A 17,275-nucleotide genomic window follows, 5' to 3' on the forward strand; every position below is an offset into this window, starting at 1 on the left:
ACAGACAGGGACCAGAGTTATGCTGGTTTACATGGCCTGTAGACTCTACAGACAGGGACCAGAGTTATACTGGTTTACATGGCCTGTAGACTCTACAGACAGGGACCAGAGTTATGCTGGTTTACATGGCCTGTAGACTCTACAGACAGCGACCAGAGTTATGCTGGTTTACATGGCCTGTAGACTCTACAGACAGGGACCAGAGTTATGCTGGTTTACATGGCCTGTAGGCTCTACAGACAGGGACCAGAGTTATACTGGTTTACATGGCCTGTAGACTCTACAGACAGGGACCAGAGTTATGCTGGTTTACATGGCCTGTAGACTCTACAGACAGGGACCAGAGTTATGCTGGTTTACATGGCCTGTAGACTCTACAGACAGGGACCAGAGTTATACTGGTTTACATGGCCTGTAGACTCTACAGACAGGGACCAGAGTTATACTGGTTTACATGGCCTGTAGACTCTACAGACAGGGACCAGAGTTATACTGGTTTACATGGCCTGTAGACTCTACAGACAGGGACCAGAGTTATGCTGGTTTACATGGCCTGTAGACTCTACAGACAGGGACCAGAGTTATACTGGTTTACATGGCCTGTAGACTCTACAGACAGGGACCAGAGTTATACTGGTTTACATGGCCTGTAGACTCTACAGACAGGGACCAGAGTTATGCTGGTTTACATGGCCTGTAGACTCTACAGACAGGGACCAGAGTTATACTGGTTTACATGGCCTGTAGACTCTACAGACAGGGACCAGAGTTATGCTGGTTTACATGGCCTGTAGACTCTACAGACAGGGACTGAAGTTATGCTGATTTACATCTGCATTGCCACCGCTATCCCCTGTAATTACTGAAGAGATTTGTGCCATTACTGGATGAGAGCTTAGAGTAGACAACAGAGGATACAGTTATAACATCTGTAGACTAACAGAGGATACAGTTATAACATCTGTAGACTAACAGAGGAAACAGTTATAACATCTGTAGACCAACAGAGGATACAGTTATAACATCTGTAGACCCCTCCCTCCCTCCCTCCCTCCCTCCCTCCCTCCCTCTCCTTCCATTAGTACTCTGTAATCTGTTGTTTGTCTAGCCATGCATACAGTACATTGGACCATCTGTAGTGGTCCATTCGGTGCAGGGCTATTTGTGGTTGGTCTGCCTGGAGCAGCACCTGTCAGTCAGTGTTAAAGTGTTGGGAGAGACTCAATATGACCCTAAATGAACCTGTGGGTTACTAGGGGGACACATACTATGTAGTATGACTAGAGCCAATGGGAACTTCTCTGCATGTAGGCTAGATATCAAATCAAACTTTATTTGTCACGTGCTGAATACAACAAGTGTAGACTTTACCGTGAAATACTTACTTACAAGCCCTTAACCAACAGTGCAGTTCAAGAAAGAGTTAAGAAAATAATTACCAAATAGACTAAAATAAAAAGTAATAATAGAAAGTAACACAATAAAATAACAATAACGAGGCTATATACAGGGGCACCGGTACTGAGTCAGTGTGTGGGGGTACAGGTTAGTTGAGGTAATTTGTACATGAAGGTGGGGGTGAAGTGACTATGCAAAGATAATAAACAGCAAGTAGCAGCAGTGTACAAAATATATGACCTGACCCGACCTACAATCTCTACAACCTACTGTAACAATGGAGCTCCCTCATCTAAAGTGACAGCATAGTATGAATCCTGGGGTCATAACATCAAAGCTTTCAGCGTTTCAGAACACTGGCTCGCGTCGATCTGACTGAATGTGTTCTGAGTGGTTTTGCTGCTGGGCTGTGAGTGTCTGTGATGTCTCATGTTGCTCTGTCTGGTGTCTATCCGTCTGTCCATCTCTCTCTGTTGGTCAATAAGCTAGACATACAGAGAGGTCTGTCCAACTTTGGCTATGAGTGTATGTAATGTCTCTTGTTTCTTTCTTTCTTTCTTTCTCTCTCTCGCTCTCTTTCTTTCTCTCTCTCTCTCTCTCTCTCTCTCTCTCTTTCTCTCTCTCTCTCTCTCTCTCTCTCGCTTTCTCTCCGTCCATCCCCCTCTCTCTCCCTGTCTCTCTCTCTCTTTCTTTCTCTCTCTTTCTCTAGGTTAGTAAACTGGAGAGAGAGAAGAGCCACGAGGTGAGACATGAGCAGCACAAGTCTACGGTGGTGGTGACTGAGCTGAAGGCCAAGCTCCACGAGGAGAAGACCAAGGAGCTCCAGGGACTCAGGGAGACGCTGCTACGGAGCCACGAGCTGGAGCTGATGAGGGTTATCAAGATCAAAGACGGAGAGATCCAGAGACTACAGGCGCTGGTTAATGCGCTGCGAGATGGATCCACAGACAAGGTACCATACAATACAACTTCACTGTCAAAATTGGAATCGGAAGTTAATATTTTTGCTGTCTTATATTATTCCCAACCCCCTGGACACCACTGATACACACACACAGGAGAGAATGGTCCCCCTGGACACCACTGATACACACACACACAGGAGAGAATGGTCCCTCTGGACACCACTGATACACACACAGGAGAGAATGGTCCCCCTGGACACCACTGATACACACACAGGAGAGAATGGTCCCCCTGGACACCACTGATACACACACAGGAGAGAATGGTCCCCCTGGACACGACTGATACACACACACACAGGAGAGAATGGTCCCCCTGGACACCACTGATACATACACACACAGGAGAGAATGGTCCCCCTGGACACCACTGACACACACAGGAGAGGCTAGATGCAGCACAGGTTCAGCTGCAGTGCAGCATCCCGGGAGATGTTTAGGTGGTCAAGGCCACAACGATAATGTTTTTTGTTGTTGTAATGTTCTGATATCAGCAGCCCTACAGTAGCCAGTTCAGTCCATCAGGGAACTTGCAGCAGCAGACCTTCTGGTTACTGGTCCACCAATCTAACCTCTGGGTAACCTCCCCTCCCTGTCAGGTGAAGACAGCTCTGTTTGCGGAGGCGCGTGAGGAGGCCAGGCGTGGTTTTGAGGGGGAGAGGAGCAGACTACAGCAGGAGATCTATGAGCTGAAGGGCATGAAGAGACAGATGGAGGAAGCTCTGAACTTGGCCGTACAGGCAGACAAGACCAAGGCTTCTGAGATACGCTCCGTCTATCATGTACACCAGGAGGAGATCACCCGCATCAAGAGGGAGTGTGAGAGAGAGATACGCAGACTGGTGAGAGGGAGATTATACTGCTCATCACACACACACACACACACACACACACACACACACACACACACACACACACACACACACACACACACACACACACACACACACACACACACACACACACACACACACACACACACACAGTAGAGTAGACCTCATTGCTTTATAAACTGTACATGTTATTTACAGTCCCATGATCCCTTCTGAATGAGAGTGTAATGTGTAATGGAAGGTGGATAACATGGCGTTTACTGTAATGGGCTTCAATGGGCTGTAGTGAGTAGAGATCAGGTGACCTGTGAGGAGAGCCCAGCAACAGTCTGAAAGTCCATCCCAAATGGCACCTTATTCCCTACATAGTGAACCTCTTTTGGCCAGAGCTCTATTGGTTCTGGTCAAGGTAGTGAACTACATAGAGAATAGTGTGTCATTTGGTACGCATCCTGATGTACTGAGCTCCAGGAGGTCTGGCCACCACTTTCCCTATAGTCTGGTTCACTCATCCATAGGTGTAACATCAATGTATACACTCCTGAATAGAAATACTGGCAGCAATAGGCTAGCACTGCCCTGATACTGCCTCAGCAATAGGCTAGCACTGCCCTAATACTGCCTCAGCAATAGGCTAGCACTGCCCTAATACGGCCTCAGCAATAAGCTAGCGCTGCCCTGATACAGCCTCAGCAATAGGCTAGCACTGCCCTAATACTGCCTCAGCAATAAGCTAGCGCTGCCCTGATACAGCCTCAGCAATAGGCTAGCACTGCCCTAATACTGCCTCAGCAATAAGCTAGCGCTGCCCTGATACTGCCTCAGCAATAGGCTAGCACTGCCCTAATACGGCCTCAGCAATAAGCTAGCGCTGCCCTGATACAGCCTCAGCAATAGGCTAGCACTGCCCTAATACTGCCTCAGCAATAAGCTAGCGCTGCCCTGATACAGCCTCAGCAATAGGCTAGCACTGCCCTAATACTGCCTCAGCAATAAGCTAGCGCTGCCCTGATACTGCCTCAGCAATAGGCTAGCACTGCCCCAATACTGCCTCAGCAATAGGCTAGCGCTGCCCCGATACTGCCTCAGCAATAGGCTAGCACTGCCCTAATACTGCCTCAGCAATAGGCTAGCACTGCCCTGATACTGCCTCAGCAATAGGCTAGCACTGCCCCAATACTGCCTCAGCAATAGGCTAGCGCTGCCCCGATACTGCCTCAGCAATAGGCTAGCACTGCCCTAATACTGCCTCAGCAATAGGCTAGCACTGCCCTGATACTGCCTCAGCAATAGGCTAGCACTGCCCTAATACTGCCTCAGCAATAAGCTAGCGCTGCCCCAATACTGCCTCAGCAATAGGCTAGCACTGCCCTAATACTGCCTCAGCAATAAGCTAGCACTGCCCTGATACTGCCTCAGCAATAGGCTAGCACTGCTCTAATACTGCCTCAGCAATAAGCTAGCACTGCCCTGATACTGCCTCAGCAATAGGCTAGCGCTGCCCCAATACTGCCTCAGCAATAAGCTAGTACAGGCTAGCACCAGCAGGCTATAGCCAGGTGAATGTAGCAGATAGCCAGGTGAATGTAGCAGACAGGTTAGCATCAGCAGGCTATAGCCAGGTGAATGTAGCAGACAGGTTAGCATCAGCAGGTTATAGCCAGGTAAATGTAGCAGACAGGTTAGCATCAGCAGGGTATAGCCAGGTGAATGTAGCAGACAGGTTAGCATCAGCAGGGTATAGCCAGGTAAATGTAGCAGACAGGTTAGCATCAGCAGGGTATAGCCAGGTGAATGTAGCAGACAGGTTAGCATCAGCAGGGTATAGCCAGGTGAATGTAGCAGACAGGTTAGCATCAGCAGGCTATAGCCAGGTGAATGTAGCAGACAGGTTAGCATCAGCAGGCTATAGCCAGGTGAATGTAGCAGACAGGTTAGCATCAGCAGGGTATAGCCAGGTGAATGTAGCAGACAGGTTAGCATCAGCAGGGTATAGCCAGGTGAATGTAGCAGACAGGTTAGCATCAGCAGGGTATAGCCAGGTGAATGTAGCAGACAGGTTAGCATCAGCAGGCTATAGCCAGGTGAATGTAGCAGACAGGTTAGCATCAGCAGGCTATAGCCAGGTGAATGTAGCAGACAGGTTAGCATCAGCAGGCTATAGCCAGGTGAATGTAGCAGACAGGTTAGCATCAGCAGGCTATAGCCAGGTGAATGTAGCAGACAGGTTAGCATCAGCAGGCTATAGCCAGGTGAATGTAGCAGACAGGTTAGCATCAGCAGGGTATAGCCAGGTGAATGTAGCAGACAGGTTAGCATCAGCAGGCTATAGCCAGGTGAATGTAGCAGACAGGTTAGCATCAGCAGGCTATAGCCAGGTGAATGTAGCAGACAGGCTAGCATCAGAAGGGGATAGCCAGGTAAATGCTGTAGATATGTTTCTGTATGTGGGCTCTGCTGACTTTAATAGGGCAAGCTACAATATCTAGCTGCCAATGAGAGTCATAGACAAAAGAGAAGAGGAGGAGGAGGGAGGAAGAGGGAGCTCCATGGAGAATTATGACATCACCACATTCTGCAGATGAAAGCATATGGAAATAAGCTATTAAAGCAGAATTTAACATCTTAAAGACAGAGATGCTGGATGGATCCCCCTAAATGCTTCTGAACATGAATGTGGGCTATCTAGACTTCAATGTTATGGCTTGCGTCTAAGACGGGTCCCTATTCCCTATATAGTGGACTACTTTTTACCAGAGCCTGCATAGGGCTCTGGTCAAATATAGTGAACTATATAGAGAAAAGGGTGCCATTTTGGACAAAGCCAGATATGGTTTATCCCCCTCATAACTTCTGGAAATGTATGTGGGCTATCTAGACTACAATGATATGGCTTGATGCACAGAATGTAATAATTGAAGCTGTGTATCTGTGTGGGAGAAAATGAGCTTTTAAACATCAGCAGAAAATGGCTAATTTGCAGGTTTCATTTCCAGTGTGTTCAGATGTTCAGTGTTCTCCTCAGAGGGAAGCAGCACATGAGTTACTGATGAGTAATAAAGGCCTTGTCAGCAGCTAGTGGGACAGTGGTTAGAGGCTCTGGCAGTAACAGCAACTCTAGTTAGATGCTAAATGACTAACCTATTAACCCTCTCAGCAAGCCATGCCTGTACCTTCAGAATGAATACCTTATCCTTTCCAATTACTTCTTGTTATGTAATGTAGAAATAAGACACAGGAGGGTACGCGTTACTCTAATTATTGGTACAGCGTGATGCGGTCGCTAGGTATGAAACTCCTAACCATTTCATAACACCTTTTACTGGAAATCTCTCTTGCTTAAAATACAAGCACAATGTGTCCCCAAACATAACTGTAGCTCAGGGATATTGAAGAACTTTAGCCTGCATGTTACCAAATGTCAAGCACCACCGATGCTCATTTTTCACATCTGGATTTTAGTTTTTTTCCAAGGATCATTGATTTATGGCTCAATCATGTCAGTTAAAAATGCTTTTAAAATGTCAGCCAGGACAACATGGATTTTGGCATGGTGTTCTCATTGAGCACTTGACTAGAATAGGAAGCCTGCCTGCCTGCCTGCCTGCCTGCCTGCCTGCCTGCCTGTCTGCCTGTCTGTCTGCCTGCCTGTCTGCCTGTCTGCCTGTCTGTCTGTCTGTCTGTCTGTCTGTCTGTCTGTCTGTCTGTATGCCTGTCTGTCTGCCTCTTTGCCTGTCTGTATGCCTACCTGACTGTCTGTTTGCCTATCTGTATGTCTTCCTTCCTTCCTTCCTTCCTTCCTTCCTTCCTTCCTTCCTTCCTGACTGTCTTCCTTCCTTCCTTCCGGCCTGCCACACACACCCACACACACACACACACACACGCACGCACGCACGCACGCACGCACGCACACACACACACACACACACACACACACACACACACACACACAACACAACACACTGATGGGACGAGACCCTCCGATGGTTCTTAGTCATAGATACAGTGATAGAGATGTACTGTATATGTGTGGAACATAGCAACTGGCTATCTGGGAATGATACTGGCTTTCTGGAAGTAGAGAGGACACTAAACCAATCATTTTTCACGCCCTGCTTTCCAATCATCTATCCTGTCTCCCAAAGTGTGCACTTGTTCACTTCACATCATGGAGTTGAAAGGATGACTGGTATAAGAAATATGAGCCATGCTTACACCAATATGTGAGGAGGGAAGCATCTGCTTCTGGGAATGACTGTCTGACTCTCTGTAAGTGGAGAGAGAGGAAAGTAAACTGAACCCTGTTCCCTGCACTGTGTTGTGTCTGAAGGAGGAGACGAGACATACACAGCTGTGTTGTTTAAATAGAATCATGACTATACTTGATCTGGAACTCCCTAATACCAGAGGGTTAATACCAGGCAGACAGGCACTAAGGTACAGACAAGACAAGAGAAGAGAAGAGAAGAGAAGAGAAGAGAGAGAGAGAGAGAGAGAGAGAGGGAGAGAGAGAGAGAGAGGAGAATGAGAATAGGAAGGAGAATGACGAGAGGAGAATGAGGAGAAGAGAGGAGAGGAGAGGAGGAGAGAAGATGAAGTAGAGAAAAGGGGGAGAGGAGAGTGGTCTAAGAGCCTCTCTAAACACCTTTCTTGAGTGTCTGCAGATGGGTAGGTGCAGTAAATCTAGTTTTCACAGAACACAGTGAGTGAAGCCAGCTGGGAGACTCATCCAGACTCCCAAAATCATATTTCACTGCACTACTAGACTAAATGGATGCTGTGCTTCTGTGTGCAATGCTGAACTGGTTGCTGGGATTTCTGAGCATCAGCAGGGCTTTTGGACTATCCACAAGATTACATCTTGAGATCTGAAGCGCCATACTTTGAAAAATTATCTCAGTGCTCTCTATGTCTGTGTGTCTGTGGCCGACCAATGGTTAGCAGTGTCTGTGCTCTGTGCTGAAAGGCAAAAGAGTTTCTCACCAATAGGGAAGATCAAGTGGACATGGACAGCAGCACTGCAGCCTCTCTTCCTGCAGTGGAGAGTGGGTTTTACAGCTAACCCAGCCTCTCTTCCTGCAGTGGACAGTGGGTTATAACACTAACCCAGGCTGAGACAGTGGGTTATAACACTAACCCAGGCTGAGACAGTAGACAGTGGGTTATAACACTAACCCAGGCTGAGACAGTGGACAGTGGGTTATAACACTAACCCAGGCTGAGACAGTGGACAGTGGGTTATAACACTAACCCAGGCTGAGACAGTGGGTTATAACACTAACCCAGGCTGAGACAGTAGACAGTGGGTTATAACATTAACCCAGGCTGAGACAGTCGGTTATAACACTAACCCAGGCTGAGACAGTGGACAGTGGGTTATAACACTAACCCAGCCTGAGACAGTGGACAGTGGGTTATAACACTAACCCAGGCTGAGACAGTGGACAGTGGGTTATAACACTAACCCAGGCTGAGACAGTGGGTTATAACACTAACCCAGGCTGAGACAGTGGACAGTGGGTTATAACACTAACCCAGGCTGAGACAGTGGGTTATAACACTAACCCAGGCTGAGACAGTGGACAGTGGGTTATAACACTAACCCAGGCTGAGACAGTGGACAGTGGGTTATAACACTAACCCAGGCTGAGACAGTAGACAGTGGGTTATAACACTAACCCAGGCTGAGACAGTAGACAGTGGGTTATAACACTAACCCAGGCTGAGACAGTGGACAGTGGGTTATAACACTAACCCAGGCTGAGACAGTGGGTTATAACACTAACCCAGGCTGAGACAGTGGGTTATAACACTAACCCAGGCTGAGACAGTAGACAGTGGGTTATAACACTAACCCAGGCTGAGACAGTGGACAGTGGGTTATAACACTAACCCAGGCTGAGACAGTGGGTTATAACACTAACCCAGGCTGAGACAGTAGACAGTGGGTTATAACACTAACCCAGGCTGAGACAGTGGACAGTGGGTTATAACACTAACCCAGGCTGAGACAGTGGACAGTGGGTTATAACACTAACCCAGGCTGAGACAGTGGGTTATAACACTAACCCAGGCTGAGACAGTGGACAGTGGGTTATAACACTAACCCAGGCTGAGACAGTGGACAGTGGGTTATAACACTAACCCAGGCTGAGACAGTGGACAGTGGGTTATAACACTAACCCAGGCTGAGACAGTGGGTTATAACACTAACCCAGGCTGAGACAGTGGACAGTGGGTTATAACACTAACCCAGGCTGAGACAGTGTACAGTGGGTTATAACACTAACCCAGCCTGAGACAGTGGACAGTGGGTTATAACACTAACCCAGGCTGAGACAGTAGACAGTGGGTTATAACACTAACCCAGCCTGAGACAGTGGACAGTGGGTTATAACACTAACCCAGGCTGAGACAGTGGACAGTGGGTTAAAACACTAACCCAGGCTGAGACAGTGGGTTATAACACTAACCCAGGCTGAGACAGTGGACAGTGGGTTATAACACTAACCCAGGCTGAGACAGTGGGTTATAACACTAACCCAGGCTGAGACAGTGGGTTATAACACTAACCCAGGCTGAGACAGTGGACAGTGGGTTATAACACTAACCCAGCCTGAGACAGTGGACAGTGGGTTATAACACTAACCCAGGCTGAGACAGTGGGTTATAACACTAACCCAGGCTGAGACAGTGGACAGTGGGTTATAACACTAACCCAGGCTGAGACAGTGGGTTATAACACTAACCCAGGCTGAGACAGTGGGTTATAACACTAACCCAGGCTGAGACAGTGGACAGTGGGTTATAACACTAACCCAGGCTGAGACAGTGGACAGTGGGTTATAACACTAACCCAGGCTGAGACAGTGGACAGTGGGTTATAACACTAACCCAGGCTGAGACAGTAGACAGTGGGTTATAACACTAACCCAGGCTGAGACAGTGGACAGTGGGTTATAACACTAACCCAGGCTGAGACAGTGGGTTATAACACTAACCCAGGCTGAGACAGTGGGTTATAACACTAACCCAGGCTGAGACAGTGGGTTATAACACTAACCCAGGCTGAGACAGTAGACAGTGGGTTATAACACTAACCCAGGCTGAGACAGTAGACAGTGGGATATAACACTAACCCAGGCTGAGACAGTGGGATATAACACTAACCCAGGCTGAGACAGTGGGTTATAACACTAACCCAGGCTGAGACAGTGGACAGTGGGTTATAACACTAACCCAGGCTGAGACAGTGGGTTATAACACTAACCCAGGCTGAGACAGTGGGTTATAACACTAACCCAGGCTGAGACAGTGGGTTATAACACTAACCCAGGCTGAGACAGTAGACAGTGGGTTATAACACTAACCCAGGCTGAGACAGTAGACAGTGGGATATAACACTAACCCAGGCTGAGACAGTGGGATATAACACTAACCCAGGCTGAGACAGTGGGTTATAACACTAACCCAGGCTGAGACAGTGGACAGTGGGTTATAACACTAACCCAGGCTGAGACAGTGGGTTATAACACTAACCCAGGCTGAGACAGTGGACAGTGGCCAGTGGGTTGTACAGTGCACTAATTTTTACCAGAGCCACATGGTCCCTGGTCAATAGTAAAGCAGAGTATAGGGAATAGAATGCCGTTATGGACTCAGAGTCATTAATCCATGCCACAGCACCTGTCTCCATTCATTTAGTGGGTAACGTTAGCTCCCTCATTTAGGCCTGCCTGCTGATCACCATGGAAACGCCATCGCCCGGGCACATCACTGGCATCATCAGCGCTGTGACGATGATTCATGGGGTTTTCACACCTACAGCCCACAGAGCTGTTTATTATGGTCTGGCTGGGTTGCTTGGTGACTGTTTTGCTTGGGTGGCTAGGTGGCTGGGTGACTGGGTGACTGGGTGGCTGGGCGGCTGGGCGGCTGGGCGGCTGGGCGACTGGGCGGCTGGCCGGGCGGCCGGGCGGCCGGGCGACTGGGCGGCTGGGTGACTGGGTGACTGGGTGACTGGGTGGCTGGGTGGCTGGGTGGCTGGGTGACTGGGTGGCTGGGTGACTGGGTAACTGGGTGGCTAGGTGGCTGGGTGGCTGGGTGACTGGGTGGCTGGGTGACTGGGTGAACGAGAAGAATAGTTAAAACACTTGAATAATACCTCTGGGCCATTCTCACTATATTTCATTGGTGATTCCACTGGCTGAGTCCAAAATGCCATGACAACTTATTCCCTGGCCAAAAGTAATGCACTACTTAGGGAGAATACGGTGTCATTTGGGGACAGCAAGTGTTTGCATGACTTATACCTGTTGTCACAGATACTCCAGTGTAGCTTTCTGACTGATCTAACCCACCATGGCCTGGTCAGTCTAGTGCTCTACTGTCTGTCTGATATAGTGGCTCTGTCACAGTCTAGTGTTCTACTGTCTGTCTGTCTGATATAGTGGCTCTGTCACAGTCTAGTGTTCTACTGTCTGTCTGATATAGTGGCTCTGTCACAGTCTAGTGTTCTACTGTCTGTCTGTCTGATATAGTGGCTCTGTCACAGTCTAGTGTTCTACTGTCTGTCTGATATAGTGGCTCTGTCACAGTCTAGTGTTCTACTGTCTGTCTGATATAGTGGCTCTGTCACAGTCTAGTGTTCTACTGTCTGTCTGATATAGTGGCTCTGTCACAGTCTAGTGTTCTACTGTCTGTCTGTCTGTCTGATATAGAGGCTCTGTCACATTCTAGTGTTCTACTGTCTGTCTGTCTGATATAGTGGCTCTGTCACAGTCTAGTGTTCTACTGTCTGTCTGATATAGTGGCTCTGTCACAGTCTAATGTTCTACTGTCTGTCTGTCTGATATAGAGGCTCTGTCACAGTCTAGTGTTCTACTGTCTGTCTGTCTGTCTGTCTGATATAGAGGCTCTGTCACAGTCTAGTGTTCTACTGTCTGTCTGATATAGTGGTTCTGTCACAGTCTAGTGTTCTACTGTCTGTCTGTCTGATATAGTGGCTCTGTCACAGTCTAGTGTTCTACTGTCTGTCTGATATAGTGGCTCTGTCACAGTCTAGTGTTCTACTGTCTGTCTGATGGCTCTGTCACATTGATGACAACTGTAATGTTATTTTAGTAGAAGACCGGTAATTGAGGACGGTTGAAATGTCTGGTTTAGGTTACTGTCAGTGACATCTACAGACAGAACACTGGAGATTAGAGATGAGATACTGTGTAATGAATGTAATTCAGACACATAACAGAACAACAGTCTCATGTACAGGTTTCCCCTAGTTTATAACAGAACAACAGTCTCATGTACAGGTTTCCCCTAGTTTATAACAGAACAGTCTCATGTACAGGTTTCTCCTAGTTTATAACAGAACAGTCTCATGTACAGGTTTCTCCTAGTTTATAACAGAACAACAGTCTCATGTACAGGTTTCCCCTAGTTTATAACAGAACAACAGTCTCATGTACAGGTTTCCCCTAGTTTATAACAGAACAACAGTCTCATGTACAGGTTTCCCCTAGTTTATAACAGAACAACAGTCTCATGCACAGGTTTCTCCTAGTTTATAACAGAACAATAGTCTCATGTACAGGCTTCCCCTAGTTTATAACAGAACAACAGTCTCATGTACAGGTTTCCCCTAGTTTATAACAGAACAACAGTCTCATGTACAGGTTTCTCCTAGTTTATAACAGAACAACAGTCTCATGTACAGGTTTCCCCTAGTTTATAACAGAACAGTCTCATGTACAGGTTTCTCCTAGTTTATAACAGAACAACAGTCTCATGTACAGGTTTCTCCTAGTTTATAACAGAACAACAGTCTCATGTACAGGTTTCTCCTAGTTTATAACAGAACAACAGTCTCATGTACAGGTTTCTCCTAGTTTATAACAGAACAGTCTCATGTACAGGTTTCTCCTAGTTTATAACAGAACAGTCTCATGTACAGGTTTCTCCTAGTTTATAACAGAACAGTCTCATGTACAGGTTTCTCCTAGTTTATAACAGAACAACAGTCTCATGTACAGGTTTCTCCTAGTTTATAACAGAACAACAGTCTCATGTACAGGTTTCCCCTAGTTTATAACAGAACAACAGTCTCATGTACAGGTTTCTCCTAGTTTATAACAGAACAACAGTCTCATGTACAGGTTTCCCCTAGTTTATAACAGAACAACAGTCTCATGTACAGGTTTCTCCTAGTTTATAACAGAACAACAGTCTCATGTACAGGTTTCTCCTAGTTTATAACAGAACAACAGTCTCATGTACAGGTTTCCCCTAGTTTATAACAGAACAGTCTCATGTACAGGTTTCCCCTAGTTTATAACAGAACAACAGTCTCATGTACAGGTTTCCCCTAGTTTATAACAGAACAACAGTCTCATGTACAGGTTTCCCCTAGTTTATAACAGAACAACAGTCTCATGTACAGGTTTTCTCCTAGTTTATAACAGAACAACAGTCTCATGTACAGGTTTCTCCTAGTTTATAACAGAACAACAGTCTCATGTACAGGTTTCCCCTAGTTTATAACAGAACAACAGTCTCATGTACAGGTTTCCCCTAGTTTATAACAGAACAGTCTCATGTACAGGTTTCTCCTAGTTTATAACAGAACAACAGTCTCATGTACAGGTTTCCCCTAGTTTATAACAGAACAGTCTCATGTACAGGTTTCCCCTAGTTTATAACAGAACAACAGTCTCATGTACAGGTTTCCCCTAGTTTATAACAGAACAACAGTCTCATGTACAGGTTTCCCCTAGTTTATAACAGAACAACAGTCTCATGTACAGGTTTCTCCTAGTTTATAACAGAACAACAGTCTCATGTACAGGTTTCCCCTAGTTTATAAGAGAACAACAGTCTCATGTACAGGTTTCCCCTAGTTTATAACAGAACAACAGTCTCATGTACAGGTTTCTCTTAGTTTATAACAGAACAACAGTCTCATGTACAGGTTTCTCCTAGTTTATATCAGAACAACAGTCTCATGTACAGGTTTCCCCTAGTTTATAACAGAACAGTCTCATGTACAGGTTTCCCCTAGTTTATAACAGAACAGTCTCATGTACAGGTTTCCCCTAGTTTATAACAGAACAACAGTCTCATTTACAGGTTTCCCCTAGTTTATAACAGAACAACAGTCTCATGTACAGGTTTCCCCTAGTTTATAACAGAACAGTCTCATGTACAGGTTTCCCCTAGTTTATAACAGAACAACAGTCTCATGTACAGGTTTCCCCTAGTTTATATCAGAACAACAGTCTCATGTACAGGTTTCCCCTAGTTTATAACAGAACAGTCTCATGTACAGGTTTCCCCTAGTTTATAACAGAACAGTCTCATGTACAGGTTTCTCCTAGTTTATATCAGAACAACAGTCTCATGTACAGGTTTCCCCTAGTTTATAACAGAACAGTCTCATGTACAGGTTTCCCCTAGTTTATAACAGAACAACAGTCTCATGTACAGGTTTCCCCTAGTTTATAACAGAACAGTCTCATGTACAGGTTTCCCCTAGTTTATAACAGAACAGTCTCATGTACAGGTTTCCCCTAGTTTATAACAGAACAGTCTCATGTACAGGTTTCCCCTAGTTTATAACAGAACAGTCTCATGTACAGGTTTCCCCTAGTTTATAACAGAACAACAGTCTCATGTACAGGTTTCCCCTAGTTTATAACAGAACAGTCTCATGTACAGGTTTCCCCTAGTTTATAACAGAACAGTCTCATGTACAGGTTTCCCCTAGTTTATAACAGAACAACAGTCTCATGCACAGGTTTCCCCTAGTTTATATCAGAACATCAGTCTCATGTACAGGTTTCCCCTAGTTTATAACAGAACAGTCTCATGTACAGGTTTCCCCTGGTTTATAACAGAACAACAGTCTCATGTACAGGTTTCCCCTAGTTTATAACAGAACAGTCTCATGTACAGGTTTCCCCTAGTTTATAACAGAACAGTCTCATGTACAGGTTTCCCCTAGTTTATAACAGAACAGTCTCATGTACAGGTTTCTCCTAGTTTATAACAGAACAGTCTCATGTACAGGTTTCCCCTAGTTTATAACAGAACAGTCTCATGTACAGGTTTCCCCTAGTTTATAACAGAACAGTCTCATGTACAGGTTTCTCCTAGTTTATAACAGAACAGTCTCATGTACAGGTTTCCCCTAGTTTATAACAGAACAACAGTCTCATGTACAGGTTTCTCCTAGTTTATAACAGAACAGTCTCATGTACAGGTTTCTCCTAGTTTATAACAGAACAGTCTCATGTACAGGTTTCCCCTAGTTTATAACAGAACAGTCTCATGTACAGGTTTCTCCTAGTTTATAACAGAACAGTCTCATGTACAGGTTTCCCCTAGTTTATAACAGAACAACAGTCTCATGTACAGGTTTCCCCTAGTTTATAACAGAACAACAGTCTCATGTACAGGTTTCTCCTAGTTTATAACAGAACAGTCTCATGTACAGGTTTCTCCTAGTTTATAACAGAACAGTCTCATGTACAGGTTTCTCCTAGTTTATAACAGAACAGTCTCATGTACAGGTTTCCCCTAGTTTATAACAGAACAGTCTCATGTACAGGTTTCCCCTAGTTTATAACAGAACAGTCTCATGTACAGGTTTCCCCTAGTTTATAACAGAACAGTCTCATGTACAGGTTTCCCCTAGTTTATAACAGAACAGTCTCATGTACAGGTTTCCCCTAGTTTATAACAGAACAGTCTCATGTATAGGTTTCCCCTAGTTTATAACAGAACAACAGTCTCATGTACAGGTTTCTCCTAGTTTATAACAGAACAGTCTCATGTACAGGTTTCTCCTAGTTTATAACAGAACAACAGTCTCATGTACAGGTTTCCCCTAGTTTATAACAGAACAGTCTCATGTACAGGTTTCCCCTAGTTTATAACAGAACAACAGTCTCATGTACAGGTTTCCCCTAGTTTATAACAGAACAGTCTCATGTACAGGTTTCTCCTAGTTTATAACAGAACAACAGTCTCATGTACAGGTTTCCCCTAGTTTATAACAGAACAGTCTCATGTACAGGTTTCCCCCTAGTTTATAACAGAACAGTCTCATGTATAGGTTTCCCCTAGTTTATAACAGAACAACAGTCTCATGTACAGGTTTCCCCTAGTTTATAACAGAACAGTCTCATGTATAGGTTTCCCCTAGTTTATAACAGAACAACAGTCTCATGTACAGGTTTCCCCTAGTTTATAACAGAACAGTCTCATGTACAGGTTTCCCCTAGTTTATAACAGAACAGTCTCATGTACAGGTTTCCCCTAGTTTATAACAGAACAACAGTCTCATGTACAGGTTTCCCCTAGTTTATAACAGAACAGTCTCATGTACAGGTTTCCCCCTAGTTTATAACAGAACAGTCTCATGTACAGGTTTCCCCTAGTTTATAACAGAACAACAGTCTCATGTACAGGTTTCCCCTAGTTTATAACAGAACAGTCTCATGTACAGGTTTCCCTTAGTTTATAACAGAACAACAGTCTCATGTACAGTTTTCTCCTAGTTTATAACAGAACAACAGTCTCATGTACAGGTTTCTCCTAGTTTATAACAGAACAACAGTCTCATTTACAGGTTTCTCCTAGTTTATAACAGAACAACAGTCTCATGTACAGGTTTCTCCTAGTTTATAACAGAACAACAGTCTCATGTACAGCTCTCCCCTAGTTTATAACAGAACAACAGTCTCATGTACAGGTTTCCCCTAGTTTATAACAGAACAACAGTCTCATGTACAGGTTTCTCCTAGTTTATAACAGAACAGTCTCATGTACAGGTTTCCCCTAGTTTATATTTCTTATAATTTCATTTTATTTATTGAGTTTCTCTATTGGCTTCCTAACAGATTGATTTGTTATGTAGCTGTAGTATGTTTCTCTATTGGCTTCCTAACAGATTGATTTGTTATGTAGCTGTAGTTAGTTTCTCTATTGGCTTCCTAACAGATTGATTTGTTATGTAGCTAAATGCTAGCTGGATTGGGACTGTTGTTGCAGATATCCGGAAGAGCTGGGTGATGTGTGCTT

General features: G+C 45.3%; 1 protein-coding gene and 1 long non-coding RNA gene across 9 annotated transcripts in view; both read left to right on the plus strand.

Annotated features, from left to right (window-relative positions):
- jakmip3 (Janus kinase and microtubule interacting protein 3) overlaps positions 1–17,275 on the plus strand; it is a 69,888-nt gene that overhangs the window by 24,060 nt on the left and 28,553 nt on the right. For all 8 annotated transcript variants that reach the window (XM_029697451.1, XM_029697452.1, XM_029697453.1 and 5 more), the window contains exons 2-3: positions 2,108–2,350; positions 2,963–3,205. In XM_029697451.1, the coding sequence (XP_029553311.1) occupies positions 2,108–2,350; positions 2,963–3,205 (486 nt within the window). The remainder of the gene's footprint in view (positions 1–2,107; positions 2,351–2,962; positions 3,206–17,275) is intronic.
- LOC115152714 (uncharacterized) lies at positions 8,888–9,556 on the plus strand. Its single transcript, XR_003867560.1, has 3 exons — positions 8,888–8,999; positions 9,031–9,396; positions 9,542–9,556. It is a non-coding gene; the product is annotated as an uncharacterized LOC115152714 (long non-coding RNA).

Source organism: Salmo trutta, chromosome 18, assembly GCF_901001165.1.
Source record: "Salmo trutta chromosome 18, fSalTru1.1, whole genome shotgun sequence".
NCBI classification, from domain to species: Eukaryota; Metazoa; Chordata; class Actinopteri; order Salmoniformes; family Salmonidae; genus Salmo; species Salmo trutta.